Source organism: Phasianus colchicus, chromosome 15 (genome assembly GCF_987193195.1).
Source record: "Phasianus colchicus chromosome 15, bPhaCol1.hap1.1, whole genome shotgun sequence".
NCBI classification, from domain to species: Eukaryota; Metazoa; Chordata; class Aves; order Galliformes; family Phasianidae; genus Phasianus; species Phasianus colchicus.
Genome location: NC_143450.1, coordinates 4,738,065 through 4,756,893, shown reverse-complemented (window position 1 = coordinate 4,756,893; position 18,829 = coordinate 4,738,065). Strand labels below are relative to the sequence as shown.

General features: G+C 36.2%; 1 protein-coding gene across 7 annotated transcripts in view; it reads right to left on the bottom strand.

The window, feature by feature from the left end:
• Window positions 1–18,829, bottom strand: part of SLIT3 (slit guidance ligand 3) — a 538,052-nt gene that overhangs the window by 442,360 nt on the left and 76,863 nt on the right. For all 7 annotated transcript variants that reach the window (XM_031598017.2, XM_031598018.2, XM_090150937.1 and 4 more), the window contains 2 exons: window positions 12,055–12,126; window positions 8,058–8,129 (listed from right to left, as the gene is read on the bottom strand). In XM_031598017.2, coding sequence (XP_031453877.2) covers window positions 8,058–8,129; window positions 12,055–12,126 — 144 coding nt within the window. The remainder of the gene's footprint in view (window positions 1–8,057; window positions 8,130–12,054; window positions 12,127–18,829) is intronic.

Genomic DNA, 18,829 nt, shown 5'->3' with positions numbered 1-18,829 from the left:
GTTGACTATTTCTGTACAGTACCATTCTATATTAGTGGAAATATAGTGCTTGTAAACAATATAAATAACAGAAAACATTATGTTATTACTATTCCAGGAATCTGCATTATATAGACCATACTTCAGCATTTTCTTCAGTTTTTTACTGTTGTGAGAAGCTTGACTCTATATGGAAATGTAAATAAGTGAAAATTTTATAACATTCCTTTCCAACAAGAACAATTTTTTTGGACTAGCACATTTCTCAGGAAAGCTACCAGCTTTGCCCATGTTTTTGCTAAGTAAGTCTTATAGGAAACAGGATTTCCTTACAGGTGATTTGACAGCATTCCTTTCAAGTCAGATTTCTAAAATGAGCTTCTTAGTGAGGTGGTGAGGGGCAAATGTTAAATACCCCATGCTCTAGACATGAAAAAACAGTGAAACTTCCTGAAACGTCTCAAATCTGTCCTCTGAAAGAGAAGGCAATCCTAATTCCTCGGTCCTAGGCAGCTAGTTCAGTACAAGCAAAATACAATTTGAAAAAGATGATCAACAGTTCAGATTCTTGTAACAGATGAAAAACAAAAAACACAGTAACGTAACAGCTTGGCTGAGTCAGACTTATAGTCCATCCAGATCAGTATCTTGTTTCCAGCAGTAGCAACATGCAGATGTATGTGGAGGCATAAACTACAAGGGCATGCACGACACTCCTCTACTAGCTTTGCTTTCAACTTTTTTCAGCTACATTTAGCTGATAAAGGTTTTGCATTTTTATGAGACCTCAACAGATGTGACTTGCTTCACAAACCCAGCCAGTCTTCTGCTGGACATCTGTGAACTTCTATTTCATTCTTTACAAGTTTTAACATTTTTGGATATTTTCCCCATTTTTCCCCATTGAGCAACTTTGAATAGCAACTACTACATAATTCCAGAGTCACTCAACTTCATAAGGTCCTCAGTGTGGATTAAGCCTGCCCATGAAACAGTTTTTTGGAAGATTAGGTAAGCATGATGGAGATGCACGACTAGATCCCAGCAACTCTGCTAGCTGACTTAATCTTTACCATGCAGGTTGTTTTAACTGATACATCTAACAGCACTGAGTGACAATTCATAGGAGTTCTCTAAGAAGGAAGGGACAAGTCTGGTAGTCTTGGTCCCAATCAAGCCAGTTCTAAAAACTTTTGTCTGTCTGGAAATTATATCTGTGGCTTAGAAAACTGACAAAAATGAGTCATAGTCATTCCATTTTTAAAGTGAAGATGTTGCTCATCCCACAAGCACAGAGACAATTCTTTCCCCTTTCAAGAAAGGAAAGTATTGGGAAAGACAGAATGTGACTTAGCTACAGACAGAAAATGCAGAAGAGCTCTGACTTGTTGCAAATCACACAGTGAGGAACAACAAATCACTCTTCTTGGTCTACATGAAAAGATGGGACAAGGTAGGAGATTGTAGCACACAGACTAACATGGCGTGGTGCAATAAACATGGACGACCAGTAAAACCTGTATGAAACCAAGCCCCAAAAAGAAATGCAAGGCAGCACATCAACAGACACTCAAAGAGCTGCACAGTGCCACGCAAAGATGCAGCACATTCCTAATGAACTTGCACATAGTTTTGACATATTCAGGGACTTTATATTTTATTTCAGGTGAACATTAAACACCGAGAACTTTTGCTTTGCTTCTGCCACCAAAGCTAAACAGGAACTCCAATGCAACTCTCATTACGTCACTATGGGAAAGCACTTCTCCAAGATTAAGACAAAAGGCAGAGACAGGGAGTACAATTTCCTGTAATCTGTAGAAACAGCATGTGCATACCTGTAAATAGTACTAATGATACTGTGGAGACTTTTCCTTCCTCTAGCCTTAGGGTTCTGAAGCAGGATCAAATTACAGAACTCTTTGTGCTAAAGATTAACGAAATACTTCATGAACTTAGAAAGCTGCTCTGTGAGTATCTGTTGATACCTTATTGCTAACCAAGGTCCAACCATCCTGCAGATGGAGTAATGTTGTCACCACCTAAGTGGTAAAAAACTACATCTTGGCCACTTGGAAGACCCACTATCAAAGAAAAAAAAAAAAAAACACTACAATTCTCAAAACAGGTATTAACACTGTACCTCTGCAAGTTAAATCAAATAGTCACTAGAAATAAATCTGTCATTTTCCCATGTATTTTCAGAGGGATTGTCTGCAAGGAAAACTTCAGGCCAAATACTAAATACTGGTGAGTAACCAAGAATGGCAGTGACTCTATCCTAGGAAGATCCTGCAGTACAGCGTGCTCCATTCTCCACAACTGTGTCAGTAGCATCAAAGAAGACGACCAGTAACATGTCTTCAGATACTGCACCCAAACATTCTACGTCATCACACTGGAATTCTCAGTGTCAACAGTCCCAGACACACTCCAGTAAATGACAACAGCAAACTCCTCTTGAAAATGCAAGATTAAAAAGTGCTTTTTCAGATGTCTGTTATAGATTTCCCTCTCCTCTCAACCCAGACAATTTCTCAGATGTTAAGGGCAAAAACATGAACTAATATTAAAAAATATAGCTTGAACTTGCATACAGGAGGCCAATGGCACCAGGAGCTACACATTACCAGCTCAAAGATGCAGACAACACAAAACATAAGTGCTAGCTATTCCTCAAATCAGGAGAACATCATGTCTGAAGATGCCAGAAACTGAATATCATTTTTTTAAATTCCTTCTCAGCTCTATCAAAGAGTGGCTAAGCTTACAACTGGTCTTAGAAATCAATTTCTGCCATTTACAGAAGTTGACACACAGAATTGTACAGTATAGGTTCATCTCACCCTACTGATGATGTACTATTGCAGCAATAATTCCTCCCAGTGTGAAAGATAAATGCAGGTTTTGACACTTGCTGTACACATTTCCGTATAAGTCAGGGGGAAATCTTAGTTATTACACATGGATGACAAGAATGAAATCCATTCCTCCCAAATGCAAAGAAGGCAACTTTCAAGATGCCTCAGCTGACCTAGATTACCTTTCCTGTCCTCATCTGAAGGGAAAAGACCCTGCATTAAGAGCTGTCCCAAGAGCAGAGCACAGAAAGGAAGGTGTTGTTTTGCACTCCTGGAGCACCTCATGTGCCTGAGTAGTTTGGTAGTAAACCAAGTACAACCCAACACTTACACACAGCAGTTTGAGAAGGAAGAAGGAAGTATGTTACTAATGAAACTGATGAAATATCAACTCACAGCTCTAAATCCATTTGACTGCAACCTCAATCTCCTGCATTTCCAGATAAACATTTCATGATTACCGATCTCAAACTGGATATGTTATCCAAAATGTCATAGGGAAATGCAGACAGAAAACAAAGCTTCCTTCTGAAAGGTTACATTCAAACTGTCTTTCATATTTACAAATCCATATGGCTTCATAAATGAAAAAAAGCATCATGTGTGCAATTCCAGAAATACTTCTAAACTGCACACACTGCAAACCTTGTATAAACACCATAGATTTGTCTGCGCTGCCAAAGATTTGCAATAAGCTTTTGTTTACAACAGCAGAGAACTGTCCAATGCTTTTATTGTTTTGCCTGCTCTGAAGCACTTAGCAAACTTCCACTCTTCCTGTTAATTATGGAAGATGCTTTTTGTATTACATGATTTATTTAAAGCCTACTCAATCTCAATATATTAAATCCAGATTGTGAAGCATCTCATTACAATTCTTCTCCTTAGCATCTTTGGTCACTAATACAAATTTCACAGTACTACACCAAAGTCAGTACCCTTAATCAAGCATTTAGGAAGCAGCTTACAGAGATCCAAAACACAGTAGTGTCTCTGCTGTTAAAGGTCAAATACAATTGCCATTCTGACCTCGGTCTTAGCACATACAAAACCAAAACCATACACATATATGCTAGGGTTAAAATTTGGTTCTACTTTTTTTTTTTTTTTTTTTTTTAAGCTAATTAATTTTCCCAACTTTGAAAAGATTTGATTTGGCCATGCTTATACATTTTCCCCACTCCTTTAAACAACAAAAACATGGTTTTAGTGTTTTCAGATGTTGAGATCTTTTATGCTAGCTAAAGACACTGATTTGAGTAGAAAGAACCAGCCATCAGCCAAAGTCCAGCCTTTTGAAGATAATACAGCTACGTGACAATTTCTGGCAGTTGGCTATGGAAAAGTCAGGATCAGCTGGTGTCTTATATCCTGCATCATTTTTCACATAAACGTGTGACATCTGGCTCTGAAAGAAATTTCAGTTCATCTTTTAGGCTCACCAGTGTGCCCCTCTCCTCTCACTCCTCTGCATATGAAATTTTGTAATCATTTTAACTTCACATTTTACACAGCATATAGCCAAGATGTCAAAATTCAAAATAAATTTGGGTATAATTCATTGTCAGTACCGAACTACATTTGTATGGGCATATGCACACTACTTCAAACCACAGAAAACAAAACCAGAAAAGATCAAAGTCAGACCTTTTCCACTTAACTACTAGGAAAAAACTGCAGAATGGAACAAGGAAAAAAAGAATTAGAATCTGAAACCTTCTGTACATCGACAAGAGATGCTCTAAAATAGCTACTGGCAAGGAGGGCAGGTGCCAAATTTACAGCTGGCACTTCTAAGTTTTAGCAAAGTATCTCCATAACTTAAATGCTTATTGAACAAATGCATACGTCCACCCTGCAAAGTCTATCAGTCAATGTTACTTCGTCATACCTTTTCTAAAGCAGCACTCTGGAGCCAAATAAAAGCTGACAGCTAGAAAAGCAGCTAACAAGCCATGGAGGAGACGTTCTGAAGTCATTCTAGCACCTAAGACATATAAGCCTGCATTAGCACGTAACGTCTAGAAGTATTATAGATTGTCTGAATTGATATTACACTGCACAAGAGCACTGTCAGTTTGTTTGACGTTCAACACCACCACAATAAATAAAAGGCAGTAAGATGTTTGGACCAATTAAATCTATTAATATTGTATATTAATTGATAAACATTTTATGGTCAGCTACATCACTGTGTTTTAGAGCAAAACTACTGAAATTACTTGGAATAAAGCATTCCTGGTTTTCCAACTGAGCACCAGTGGATATTCTCAATAATTCTGAATCTTAGAACTCAAAAGAACAACTTACACACACACACACACAAAAAAAGCAAACAAATTTCTATACGAGGCAATGGTAGAAGAAACCAAAACAAACAATAACCAACCACTGCTTATTCTTCAGCTTTCCTCTGTATAACTAAAGAAGAGTCAATGCAAGCAGTGTCTTCTATCTTCCACACATAATTTCTCATCTTTGAACTCTCTGTTCTTTTGCCATACCCTGCACTACATGCTTCCTTGAACCAACACTGCCAGACTTTATTAAGAATATATGATTTCTTACAATATCTTGCCTTCTGTTACTTAAATCATGCCTTTAGATGCTCCATATATTGTAAGCATTAATCTCCCATTTAAAAAAATTAGAACAAGTTATAAACAGTAAGATCCAAGTAAGTGGAGAGACATCATAACAGTGTTATGGAGAGCAATAGTGAACAACTACAGAGATATTTTATTCAAAATATACTTACTGTTATGCAGAACCATACCATACAACACATTTCACAAACAAAACTGCTCATTTACTTCATTAATGCTGATGAATTCCTTTCAATATCCACCCATGTGAAACTGCACCAATCTAAAATAATATCCACCTGAGGTTATGTTCTGTGCCCTTTCAATCACTTCCACAGAGGAGTGTGGGAACAATATAATTCAACTGTTATTTTGAATAAAAAACTTTTATTCCTGGCAAAATACCATATATCAAAATTACTCCTGTTTTAAAGTCAGACTCAATGCAGCTGCTTTGTTTCAAAAAAAAACTTAATGGTTACTTTTGCATCCATTTCAATAGATCAAAAACGAATGTTATTCCAGAATTGAAGCAATATATGCAATTTTTATTTGCTATTTGAAAGAAATTAAATGGAAAAAAGCCAATTTTTTTTCAATTCAACCATCATACTTTCTTCATTAACATTTTGCAATGTTTGACAATACTAAACAAAATAGCTTTAATATTACCTAAAATGTTGCAATTTAGCCTTTATAAATTATGCCAAATTTTCCACAGTTCATTCTCCTAAGCCTACTGAGTCATAGCAAAAAAAATAAAATAAAGAATATATATATCAGATTTATAGTTCTGTCCTAAAAATGATTTAGGCTAAAACACCGACAAAAAGTTGCGAGTTTCCAGGCCTCCCTTTCGTACCACATTCATTTAGGAAATATTTTAATGACAGGCAATCTTAAAAGAGAAGCAGAGAGAGTGTGTTTAACAGGCCAAGTTAAAGAGTTCAAAATAAAAAAAAAAAGAAAAGGAGAGAGAGAGAGACTTTCCAACATCACATACTCAAGCAGATGCTATTAAAGGTATCATATTTCCTAACTTCTGGTTTCACAAGATGCATTACGTTCATCTGGTAAGAGAGCAAGCTCTACAGAAAAGCAACACATTAAGAGAACGCTTCAGTCTTTATCATTTCTGGTTCCTGATAACAAGTCTGACTCCCAGACTTTTTTTCATAACTCATTTCATAATTTAACTAAATTTATCTGAATTAAATATATGATAATTACGTTAAACTGAAACTTGGTAGCTAGGGTACTGACTATCACAAACAACGTATAACCTGAACAAGCTGTTTTCTGCAGCATCAGGCTGTGCTCAATTATGGAAAATTAAGAAATGTGTATATAAATATTTATTTATTCACTTATTTTGTCTCCCTACCTCCAAGAAGTGTGAAATGAGTCAGTCGTGACAGAACTCTTGCCCTGGAATATAGGACTAGGAATTGGAAAAGTGGCCCGTAATTAGAATTTAAAACTCTTCCCCCTTACTGTTAATAAAGTGAGCTTTGTAAATGAACAAAAAACCCTGAGTTAATTCATTTTGAAAAGATCAGTGCAACAATTAAACAACTTAAACAAAAGCCTAATCCTGAAACCATGCGAAACAGCTTTAGCCCAGCATATGCTCAATACTCCAGAGTTCTCTTCAAGAATTGCTAGTGTGAACTTAAGTCTTTAAAGCTATGTTGGAGAGAAAATCAATTAGAAAAGTCCAACAAATGCCTTACAGATTATCAAGCATAAAAGAAATCTGCTTCTTCAGTTATCAAAAAAGCATTCCAAATCAGCATGTTATTTCTTTATAGTCACCTACAAAGAGTAATTCCCAGAAGTATTTCAGTATTACAGAAATTCAGTTCTTCTCCTACCATAAGCAAACAAAATTAACCTAGCCTCATGACAATGCTCCATGACCCAAATAAGAGTAGCAAGCTCAAAAAGTATTAGTTTTGCTTTTTCTCATATATAACTTCACTCTCCTGCAAGACTTGTAGTTTCCTACAAGCTCGATTTTGCATTAAGATGGTTTTTAAATTAATAAATTGTGTTTGATTGCCATCAAAAGCAGAAGAAATCTAACTGTCTAGTTTCCTCCATCAAGTCCAGCATGATACCCTGGAATCTACTGGTATCTATCAGTGGCACTATGCAACCTTAAATGAAATGGAGCTAAAAAGAAAATTATGACCTAACACAATTCTAGAAATACTCTGGTTCTCAGAGAGAACAATTACAACTTCCATTAGAATCTAATCTAATTAAATTTTATTTAACTTTATAAATAAGGATTATAAACAAATCTTTCTTCATGTACATACTAGTTATAAAAGTTGCCAAGATAAAGTTCTTACAAAAATGTTGTCCAGACTCCAGTGTCAATGATGGTTCTGATTTCCTTGTTGAGTGCTTGTACATTTTCTTTCAAGCATGATCTATCATATAATATCAAGTCAATTCTGTTTAAGAATATACTTTAATTCAGGAAGGTACCATTTCATTTTGGTCTTTTTCTGTCTTTTTTTTTTTTTTTTAAGAGTTTGTTTTTAATCATGAAATATAAGCAATCATTAGAAGTGTGGTAGAAAAATGCCAGACTATGTATAAGTATTGAACATGAGATACTTACAGTCGTTCGAGTTGCTTTAGATCCTGAAATGCTCCACGTTCTATCACACTGATCTGATTTTCTTCCAAGTGTCTGCAATTCCAGAAATATCAATTAATTTTAATGCAGCATAACTGTTCCCCCATTTCACACGTGTTAAACAATAGCTTTTCACAGAAGTAACAGTTCAAGCTCTTTAGGTCACTAGCAGGAAATGGATTAAAAATTTGGGTCCTTACTGCCAGATTAAGTAACCATTTTTGTTCCAAAAACATTTGTAACCATCATGTTCAGAAAGATGTGGGTTTAGACTGATTGTTACATTCTCAAGTACATACTTTTAGCTTACCTAATGTTACTGAGAAAGATGACTGAATCCTACAGCCAATAGCAGAAAAATCAAGGTAAAAATTCTTTGTCCGATCCTCATGTTCTGCAAAGATTTCAGGCTTACCACAGAGTAAGCTATTTGTAAGCAATCCAAAGCAGTTTGGTCTCTTGCATCCATACCAGCTATGTTTGACAACAATACACAGTCTGTACATCAGCGTGAAAAATAAGAGAAAATTCCCAGATTTCCACTATCCCCAGTGTGGGACCTTGCTTTTCTTCACCCTCTGAGGCAAGGATACGCAATAAACAACAGAAACCAACTTCTCTTTGATTTACACTGTGAAGGAAATGACTACTCATTCACACAGCAGAAGTGCTCTTCACAGGTAAAGTGCAAGGCAAGCAGCAGATATATCATTTTAGCTAACCTTCTCTCTCAGAGCTGACTTCCAGCACACACTGAGTTCTGCTTCCGTAAAAGCACTCAGATAACAGTACGGACTCCAGGCCCTCTGAATACTGTACATGGCTTTAGCTAAGATAACAGAAAGAAAGAATGTAAATCATAGTAAGCTTGGCTTCAGACCAGACTGTAATAAGTGAAAATGCACTCCTCTCTGCAGTAGCCACTCCTCTGCACCCAATGCTAGGATTCTCAACTGAACAGTAATTGTGAAGAAAGACAGCAAAAGACAAGTCCACAGCATTGAAAACTGATAGAAAAAAAAAAAAAATCAAAAAGAAATGCAAACAAATGAAGTCTGTTCCTAAAAGGAAGAGGGGAAAAAAAAATACAAAGTTATAAGATACAAAAGAAAAAGGAATATTTTCCATCTTTGTTGTCAGTTTGAGACTGGCAGCTTTCTTGTGTTGCACCACTCTACCAGATTCTGAGCCATTTATTTGTTCTCCTCATCATGAAGTCTTTAAAGAAGACTAGACCACCTGTCTAGGCACTCTGAAACAAGTTTCCTATTTCTGCTTCTCCCAGTGTATTCCCATCACACATGGAGAAAAAAAGAGGAAAAGAGTGGGTTGTTAATAATGGAGAATAGCTTTCTCTTATGGCCTTCCTAACTCTAGCTAAGTAAAATGAAGGAAAACGTGAAGGACTTCTGAAGACCCAAAGTTCAGCAGCACAAAGTGGAAGAAAAACCTCAACCACATACTAGATATGTCAGGGACATGAAAAAGTAAATATATGACAAAGTCCTACAAAGAACAGATTAGCAAACACCAAAATAGCATATCCTGGGCTGCAGATAGTCGTAAGGCTTTGTCAGAAGACAAAACCATTAGAAACTATGGAGTTTCTAATAGACATGTTCTGCTTTTATTCCTGATAACTCTTATGACAAAAACACCAGACACCATTCAGAATGGCTAAACATTACACAAACCTAAAACAAGCACAAAACAAAATATTCAGATCAAGATTGGCAATTGCATATTTTGTTTTTTGTTAAGGATGTTCAGTTTAGGTGTCTGCAGTGACATTAGGTAGTATCTAACTATAGACAGTAGAAAAAGGCAACAAAACCATCTACAGTACGTGTAAACAGTACTAAATGCAGGCTTTCAGCCTTGCTGATATTGACCACTGCAATAGGAGCCAAGGAAATCTAAATGACTCCGCTGCTAGGTTTGAAATGCTCTCTTGGTTCAATAGTACTTAGATAGAAGCAGAAAAAACTTGCCTTTTTCTTGGCAGATTTCAATTAATTTATCAATTGAATTATCAGTAATTTAATGCAGCAGTTTTAGGGACTTATTTTAAAAGGCAATCAAAGGAAAAGACCAACTGCAGAGGGCAATCAAACAGAAGTTTTGAAGGGGTGCTGGCAGACCTATGTGTTTAACTTCTGAGAGCTGTTTCAGGAAAGGAGTTAACAAGAACATGAAAACCAAACTGGCTCTATCAGCACTGGGACTCAAAATTAGGTTCCTGCCTTGATTACTAAAACTAGTAATTAGGTACAACAGTTTATAAACTGCTTCCAGTGAAGCAGATGACATACACAGCATGTAGACACTTGATAAGGGCACCTGATAAACAGGTAATTCTTTCAGAAAACTAATATTAAAGCGAAAAATTTGAATTTTACCCCCTTGGTTACTGTTAGCAGAAAGAAAAAAAAAGAAAAATCACATTTCAGAAACATTTTCAAAAAAACATCTTAGTCATAGCTTTTAAATACACATTAACACATCAGACTTTCTCTGATGTTTGCAATGTTTCTCACTAATACTTGCAAATTTGCATTTCTCCAGTAGCACTCAGTGCCCAAATACAAGCTACATGCAGGCAGAAGGCCATCAGTACATTAAGAGAGCTCTGGAAACATCCAGAACCTTGCAGCTTAACCTTAACTCATTACATTGCTTTCAGTACTGTTTCTCTCATCTAGCCTTTTCCCCCACTTCATAGGTGCACGAACAACTAAATCCATATATTTGGATCTCTATATAAAAGTAATGCATAAAACCTGCTTTTCCCAAGGAAATAGCAGATTCCCTCTGTATTTATGGAAAGACACCAACATCTGTGTCTGCCTCTATACTGATCTGGAGGGAATCTAGGTTATTTAATGTAATTCAGGAAGTCAGTCAGAGAAGATTCAAGGGACAAATGAATTCCATTCAAACAGAAAGAACCTCTAACTTTTCCAGGAAGAACTGAAACATTTATTTCTATGCACCATTACTGAAGATAAAAATTGATTACTCACTTGTATACTTAAATTCACCAAAGCTCTAAGGTAAATGCTCATGTACTCTCCATGATATTCAAAGACATCTTAACAACACACTTTGCTAATTAACCCCAGATATGACATTCCCATCTCATTCAAAACCTAGAGTAAATATGCCAAAGTTCTTAAGTAACTAAGGAGAAATAATAAGTTAATGAGAAAGCATCAAATGTATTTCCTGTTCTTTTGTTCCACGATGTAAAAATAAAAAATAACTGAAAATAACCTATGTATAGCTATACTAGATATCTATGAAGTAGTTCTATATTTCATCACTAACTATATGGCCCTTTTTGAGGTACATAAAACCAAAACAAGGAAGTTAAGAACTAATTGGCTTAAAATAGGCTGGTTTTAGAAAAAAAAAAACTGTAGATTAATGTTTTGCCCTCTGTTGTCCAAGGCCCATTTGGAACTAAAGCTGAACTCCTGACTGATGCTTCTAAATCAAGAGACCCCCTAATTTTTTTGTATTTATTACTTCATATTAAAAAAAAAAAAAAAAAAAAAAAAGAACTCATAGGTTTCCTTGTGTACAACTTCCACAGCTAATAACTGTTCTGAAGTTACTCTTAATCTGCTGCAAATGTACTGAAGTTAACAAGATGAAAGTCCTATTTTCTCATGTTTCAGTATAATTTATTTATGCACAAGGTAACTGTGAGGTGGACCAAAACTATTACAGCAGTATTTGTTAAAAGCCATTAAGAAACCCAAAGAATCAAACAGCTCTGGGACTACATTCATTCAGACTTGATCATGGAACTAAAATTAACTTCACAAACCATTCCAATTGCCTACTCTAACATACTACCACTAACTCAGTAGTGTGCAGAAGTTATTAACATCTGATCTCTACAATTATCAGCATCCTTAGTACAAGCAGCCCAAGATAATCTTTTCAAGAGGGATGAGTTTCATGTTATACTCACAAGACACGGAGATTCTTCAGTCCTGAGAAGTCCATCTTTGTGATTCTCGTTATATTATTTTTTTCTAGATCACTGTAAGAGAAAAAAACAACACAGCACTGAGAAATTGTAACTGACATCCAAAGTTCTGTTAGGAGAGAGCATCTCCATCAGTACAGTTTCTACAAGCTGCTCAAATTGTACAAACTAATATTTCCACTGAAATCTGAAAAAGTGGTTCCTTTGTCCGGCCTCTTCCTCTTAAACTTCACTGCTCTCTCACAAGAAGTTTTTTCAACTTCTATATTGGTGCTCATGTGCTATACTTTTACATCACCCTCAAGACAACAAACTTTTGAGAGCCAAAAATATGTTCAAAACCTGATTTTTATGATACAGCTGAAACACAGTACTCTGCCCCCAAATGAACACTCAACTCTGGAGTTCTTCCAAGCCCAAGTGATGCCTGATGCACAAAGTTTGGCTAACTACGGCTTGATGAGAGAACTAGAAAGCATAGGGCTACCCTCACAAATAAAAGATTTGTAGTTACAGAACTTCTCCCTCTAGCATTATAACTAGGCAGGCTCTCCAACCCATTTTTTGGAAATGCCAGTTATCAGAAGATACTGTTAATAACACCGACCTGTTGCCCATGCTTATCACAACTTGCCAATTTGCATCTTCAATCTTCACTTGAATTCTGTATTTCCTAACACATCTGTTATGTGTCAACACATTTTCCTCATGTAGTCACATACCAAATATTACTTCCTGCACTGTTTCAATTTGTGATAATTTATGCTCTACATTCCAAATTAATAAGTAACTGGCATCTTATCTACAAAAAGAAAAACCCACTGCAACCAGATCTTGGGCTGTCCAATTTTTTTGTAACGAGCACACCGAAAACACAAAAGAATTTCCTATCTAAAACATGTACCTTAATAGACATTAAAACAAAGTACTCTTCAGCTTGAGTCAAATTCTATTTAAGTCTAAAATACACCAAAATAAAAATGAAGGAATCCATAAATCAATCCTACTCTAAAGAATCTTATTAAAGCTTGTTCTCGGTACACTAAACTGCAGTGTAACCACAGAATAACACCTCATTTCCCAATGCAGAGTCGTTCTGTCATTACAGAGGTGTCATCTTTTTCTTCAAAGCAGCAACTGCTGATATGGGTGTACCATAGGTTCTGTGCTGTTTCTCTCCTTTGGATTTGCCCTTTCAGGCACCTCCAAAAGTCCTCCTGATTGAGCAACTTCTGTTGATCTTCTTTCTTTCCTGCCCAGACTGTTCTATGTGACTTAGTGCTAATCACCAGGAATGAGGAACAGCTAGATTTTATCCCTAGTACTCAGTCAGGCTTATTTTAGCATAAGTAAAATTCAGCAAACTTAACTTTAAAGCAGGTATATTGCTTCAATTTCACACCACAAGTATGTTCTGTCAGTTTCCTAGATACAAGAAGTACTTCAAAAAAAAAAAAAACAAAAAAAAAAACTTAATACTGAAGGTTTTTTTTTTCCATCTGATTCATATTTCATGCTGAGTAAAATGCCACTAAATATAATTAAAAAAATACAAACATGCAAGCTCTTGGGTTAATAATTATGTTAATAGAAGACTGAGTATTTTTCTAAAGATCACAAGATTATAAACACATGCCAACAAGTTTTATTGTCTATGGATGAAAACAGTCTGATACAAAAGATTATTACAAGGCTTGACATTTCCTAAAAGACAACAAAATCATAAATTTACAGAGAAAGTAGAGAATTGTCCTGTGAAATTAAATTTTATCATAGTTCCTATATTAATGTGTACTCTACTGCATATACAAAGGCTCCATTTCTTTTCCTTTTCTAATAAAACTCAACAAGATAAAGGAAACTAACAGTCCTATTCTCATGCACATTTGCCAATCATCTGAAACCTTGACCCTGAAATAATTCCTAAAAAGCAGGTGAGTGTTTCAAGTTGAATATTTCTGCAGGTTCAAAAAGGAATCCAAGGAAGGGCTACAGCTTGGAACTTCCAGGTATGCTTCAGGTGTCCCCTCTGTATTCTGAGAAACGCTGCCTATCTGGCTAACACTGCATGGCTTCTCAGTGCCTCACAAATAATACTGCAAAGGAAATGTGAAAGCTTCCAAAGTAGAACAGTTAAATCATATGAAATCTTTCATATACTGTCCTACAGGGGAAAACAAACAAAAAAGAACAGTGTTAAAATGTTGATGTGTAAGTAACTAGGAAAAATAATCTTTGATCCTTCCATCAAATATAAGTAAGAAAATTTGGCGATGTTGTCCTGGCTAGGACAATAAAAATAATAATAATAATAAATAATTTTTTATCATGCAATTCCACACAAGCCTACAGTACAGCTGCTATTTAAACCAGTCTTTTTTTCCACCTCACCTCTGTCAGCAGAATAGATGTACTACTACTAAGAAATATGCAAGTGTTCAAGAAATGCTTAAAATAATTTACACTGAATCAAAAGCATTTTTTTTTATGAGAACAAGCATATTATTCCACAGCATTAAATAAAAAGCACTTGTCATAGTATCTAATTTCATTTTTCTAGTGTAAGTCACGTTGTCAAAGAAGGAGCAGTTGGGTATGTTGAAATTTAAGCTTGTTAAAAGGTATATTTTCAACACTCAAAGAAATAGAACTGATTTCTTAGCATAACTGCCATGTTCCCCAAATGCTTCTAAACACGAGAATAGTTTCTTCTAATATGAATGTCATCCTTAATTAAACAAAATCTTACATACATGGATGAGTACGGGTAACTGCACTCATTTGTCAGAGGAAACGACTCTTCAAATTGGTAAACATATATAATTGTTTTCTCATGTGTTCCCTAAACCTCATCTGCAAACCAATTTGGAATTAAGCTCCTTTTAATGTCATTTTGACATGCTGATGCATTCACTTACTGTAACTGAAAGGTTAAATGAACAAAACAAAAACCTACACACAGCTCTGTATAGACCTCACCACAACTGAGTGCAGTCGGGCACTCAGATATCAGCAATAATGACAATTAAGCTTGGAGTTTACAATGACCAAAACAAACAAATCAAAAAAAAAAAAAAAGAAACTCACCCTAGCCTGTCTACAAGATTTGTGCCAGGGTCAAAGGAAGCTACAGTGTGAGATCTTCATCTTTTACCACTGCAACTTGATTTGCCAGAGACTTCATGAAGAAAGAATACATTATGGATCGTTTAAAAAGCTCGAGTCCTAAGATTCAAGTCCAGTTATTCTACATTTTCCATAATGGTAAAATTTTCACTGATTTTTGCTATTAAAAATGGAAGCCATATAGTGTTCTCATATTTTCAACCTAAGGCATAAGCAAAACATTACCTGAACTGAAACAGTACGTAAGATACACTACTACCAACAATTAGTAACAACTATTAGGTCTGTAACATTGAAATGCATTCCTTATAGTTACTGGTAACAAAAATCTTGAGCCATGAAATGGTTTAGAAAAACAGAATAAACTGTTGAGTTGGTTTATGCATGTTAAGACAGTACATACTTTTACAATAGAAGAAAGAAGTTATTCTGTTCCCTTATCAAAAACAAGGGATAATGATAATGAGACGTAGGTGGAAAAGAATCCCTACATTTTAACTGTAAGTAGAAGAAACAGATGATCCTTGATACAGACAGGTAGGTCTACTATACTTAAGAATAATTAAAGTAAAAAACAAAACAAAACAAATACATTTAAAAATGCCCACAAAACAACATCAACAACAACAAAAAAAGAAAATACCACCACACCACACAAAACAACAACAGGGCATTTCCACAGTATGTAACAGCCACTGAATCATGCTCTTCTCAAGGAATACCTTAGAGGCATGGCCTACATTTTTTTCAGATTTTCCAGCTTCATTTCCTCTGTGTTTGCAGTTCAGTTTTTTGACCCTGGTGCATCATTAACTGGCACTGGCATGCCAAGTAACCTGACTGCAAAGGCACTGGGAAGAATTAACTCTGGAGCAAGCAATGCATAAATAGCTTGGTGTTCTATTTGCATGTTGTTTCCCATCTGCTTTTTATGCCATTCCTTTGAAGGTGTTCCCTTGCCTGTGTCTAACAAAAGTTCTACCAAAGCACAGCAATCGACAGGTCAAAATTCTCCCGAGTCAACTTAGCCAGCTGAGGGGCACACAAAGCAAAGAGAGTCACTACCCTCTTGTTTTGCCCATTGTGATAAGCCTTAATTCTCAGCACAACGCATTCACTCAGTATGAACAGGTGTGCATAGACTTTCATTCCTGTCACACATACAGAACAGCTCTTTTCTTCCCCTCTTCAAGCCTGTGAGACCAATCCCACACATCAACTTCGTTCCTCTCTTCCTTCAGCCCCAGGAACATTCCCACCATTCGGCACTATCCCCACAGCCGGATCTGCAGCACTCTGTACTGAGAAAGGCTTTCTTGAATGCTCTTTGATCAACACACATCCTTAGATTGCTTTTTCCTCCACTCCTGTAGAATGACACAGCATACACTGCATATATAAGATCAATCATCCTATTAAATCATCCTGAACATTAGTAGCTAAGTTAAAGCTTCCATTTCAGCAAGTAAAGCTACTTGGACAGCACCCTAAGCTGCAAGACAACCCTTCTTCATGAAGTAAACTTACTTTAAACCTTTGGATTTTATTGATAACTGCTTCCCCTGCATTAAAAAAGCAGTCTTTACCTTCTGAACACCTACCTGTTGAAGCAAGCTTTCCCTCAAGGCTCGTCTGCCATTTGAAGTAAAATAGACTAAAACCTTGACGAACTACTATGTAACACTTCCTCCTCCTGTTCAGAGTAGGTCTAGCACTGCTGCAAAACAGCCCATTGCCACGGGTTACCCCCTTACTCAACTAAACTTTGTTACCGTAAAGTTATTGAACTGTTGCAGACTTCAGTGGTTTACAGCTGGTATTTGTGGGCAACTTAATATTTTATATTTCCCTTATAAAAAGTCTGACAGCTGATTATGAGCCCACTAGTGGGTTTCAACTACAAAAAGCTAAACCTTAACATCTGATCTCGGTTGACTTTCAAATACATCGTGGCTCATAAGAATTGTTGGAAGCAAACACACAAGCAGCTTTGAAAAGAAACTGGATCAAAGACACAAAGAAAATTATAATGTCACGGTGAATTTAATTTATATTTAGCTTCAATAAATTTCTATCTGCAGAAACATTCGCTCAACACAAAATATCTATTGTGTGAAATTCCTGCACTTTGAATATTGTGTGAGGCCAAATAGATCTTCAATCCGACTCAGAACACCTATCCTGCCCCAAGCATACACAGGCCCAGCTACAACTCTTGGTCACTTCATGTTCAGATAAATACTGCCCCAAAGAAACAAACAAAACGCCACTGTAGAAGCACAGGTTTATTTTGATCCATTAACACCTCAGTTGAAAGCACTCATTAAAATGAGAAGAACCTGGAACTGTCATCAACACCAGTTTTAGTAAAGCTTTTGATACTAATTCCCTATTGTCAGTCTGTTTTTCCTTTTAGCATAAGTATGTCTTCTTTCAAGGCAATCTACTGAACTTTAAGATCAACGTTTAAATATTTGAAAGCATCTCCAAAATTCTCTGGAGCATTCCACTATGCAGATCCAAGGCACACCAGAAGAGCTAGACAGACTTCCTGTCACACCACTTCAAGTGACAATTACTCTTCTGAGACACCCAACACTCTCCAAGCATCCAGACAGACTTCTACCTGACGGCCGCTCTCTTCCTTGAACTTCATTAAGTTTATAAGTCCTGGAGTTGCCACAGACACATTGTATTAAGTGCTCTACACTTCTGGACTCCTGTATCTCAGAGAACACATACACCTGGACAACCTGAGCCTGTAATTATTACATATATAAGGTCAGAATTGAGACTGACAACAAGAACATTCAGATTATTATTTAAAAAAGCCAATAATCAAAGACAATCTGATGCCAAACTCTTGTAACCATTTCAAAATAATAATTTAATACTCACATGTATAAATACAAAATCCTTTATAGAAAATTCAAATGCTTATACACACAAGGATGCAAAAATTCTTTTAAAAAGCACTAAAAAGCCCTATTTCAGAAAGATTTTATTACTCGATCATCAATTTGCTACTTGATGAAATACTGAGCGCTTTAGTCTGAGGTAATCCAAAATTTCAAGATGTACAACTACAATAAGAGATGAGCATAACTAGGTGAATCCCTACCTTAATTCCCCAATCTTTTTCCAGACTACATATAAATACTACTAATTTATTTTAATCAGGGCACCCATTTTGGAGCTAGTTCTGACTCCCTAGCTATGCCTCCTGGGTACACAGTTCTCAGTGCAACTCCTTTCCAGGTTTTTTGCTTTTTGTTGCTGTTGTTGTCATTTTGCTGTTCTGTTTTTACTAAGCCTGTGAGGCTGGCACTACACAAGTTCAGAGGTATGCAAAAGCCACTTGGCCTGATCGTTACAACTGTAAGTGGAATATTTGCTTTAAGACAAGCTTCTACTTAAAGGATTTTTCTAAGCTGCAATTTCTGCTGATTTGGAAAAGCACCAAATTCCAGGCTTAATCCTGTTAGCTTTTGGTCAGAAAAGAAGCTGCTTAAAGTTAATTCTCTTCCTGAAAGAAACCCAATTATTTCATTTGATTAAAGCTATTCATTGTCCATGAATTTTCTAGCGTGAAGAGTCTGCCTCCCTTTTTTTTTTCTGGGGTACCAGACTG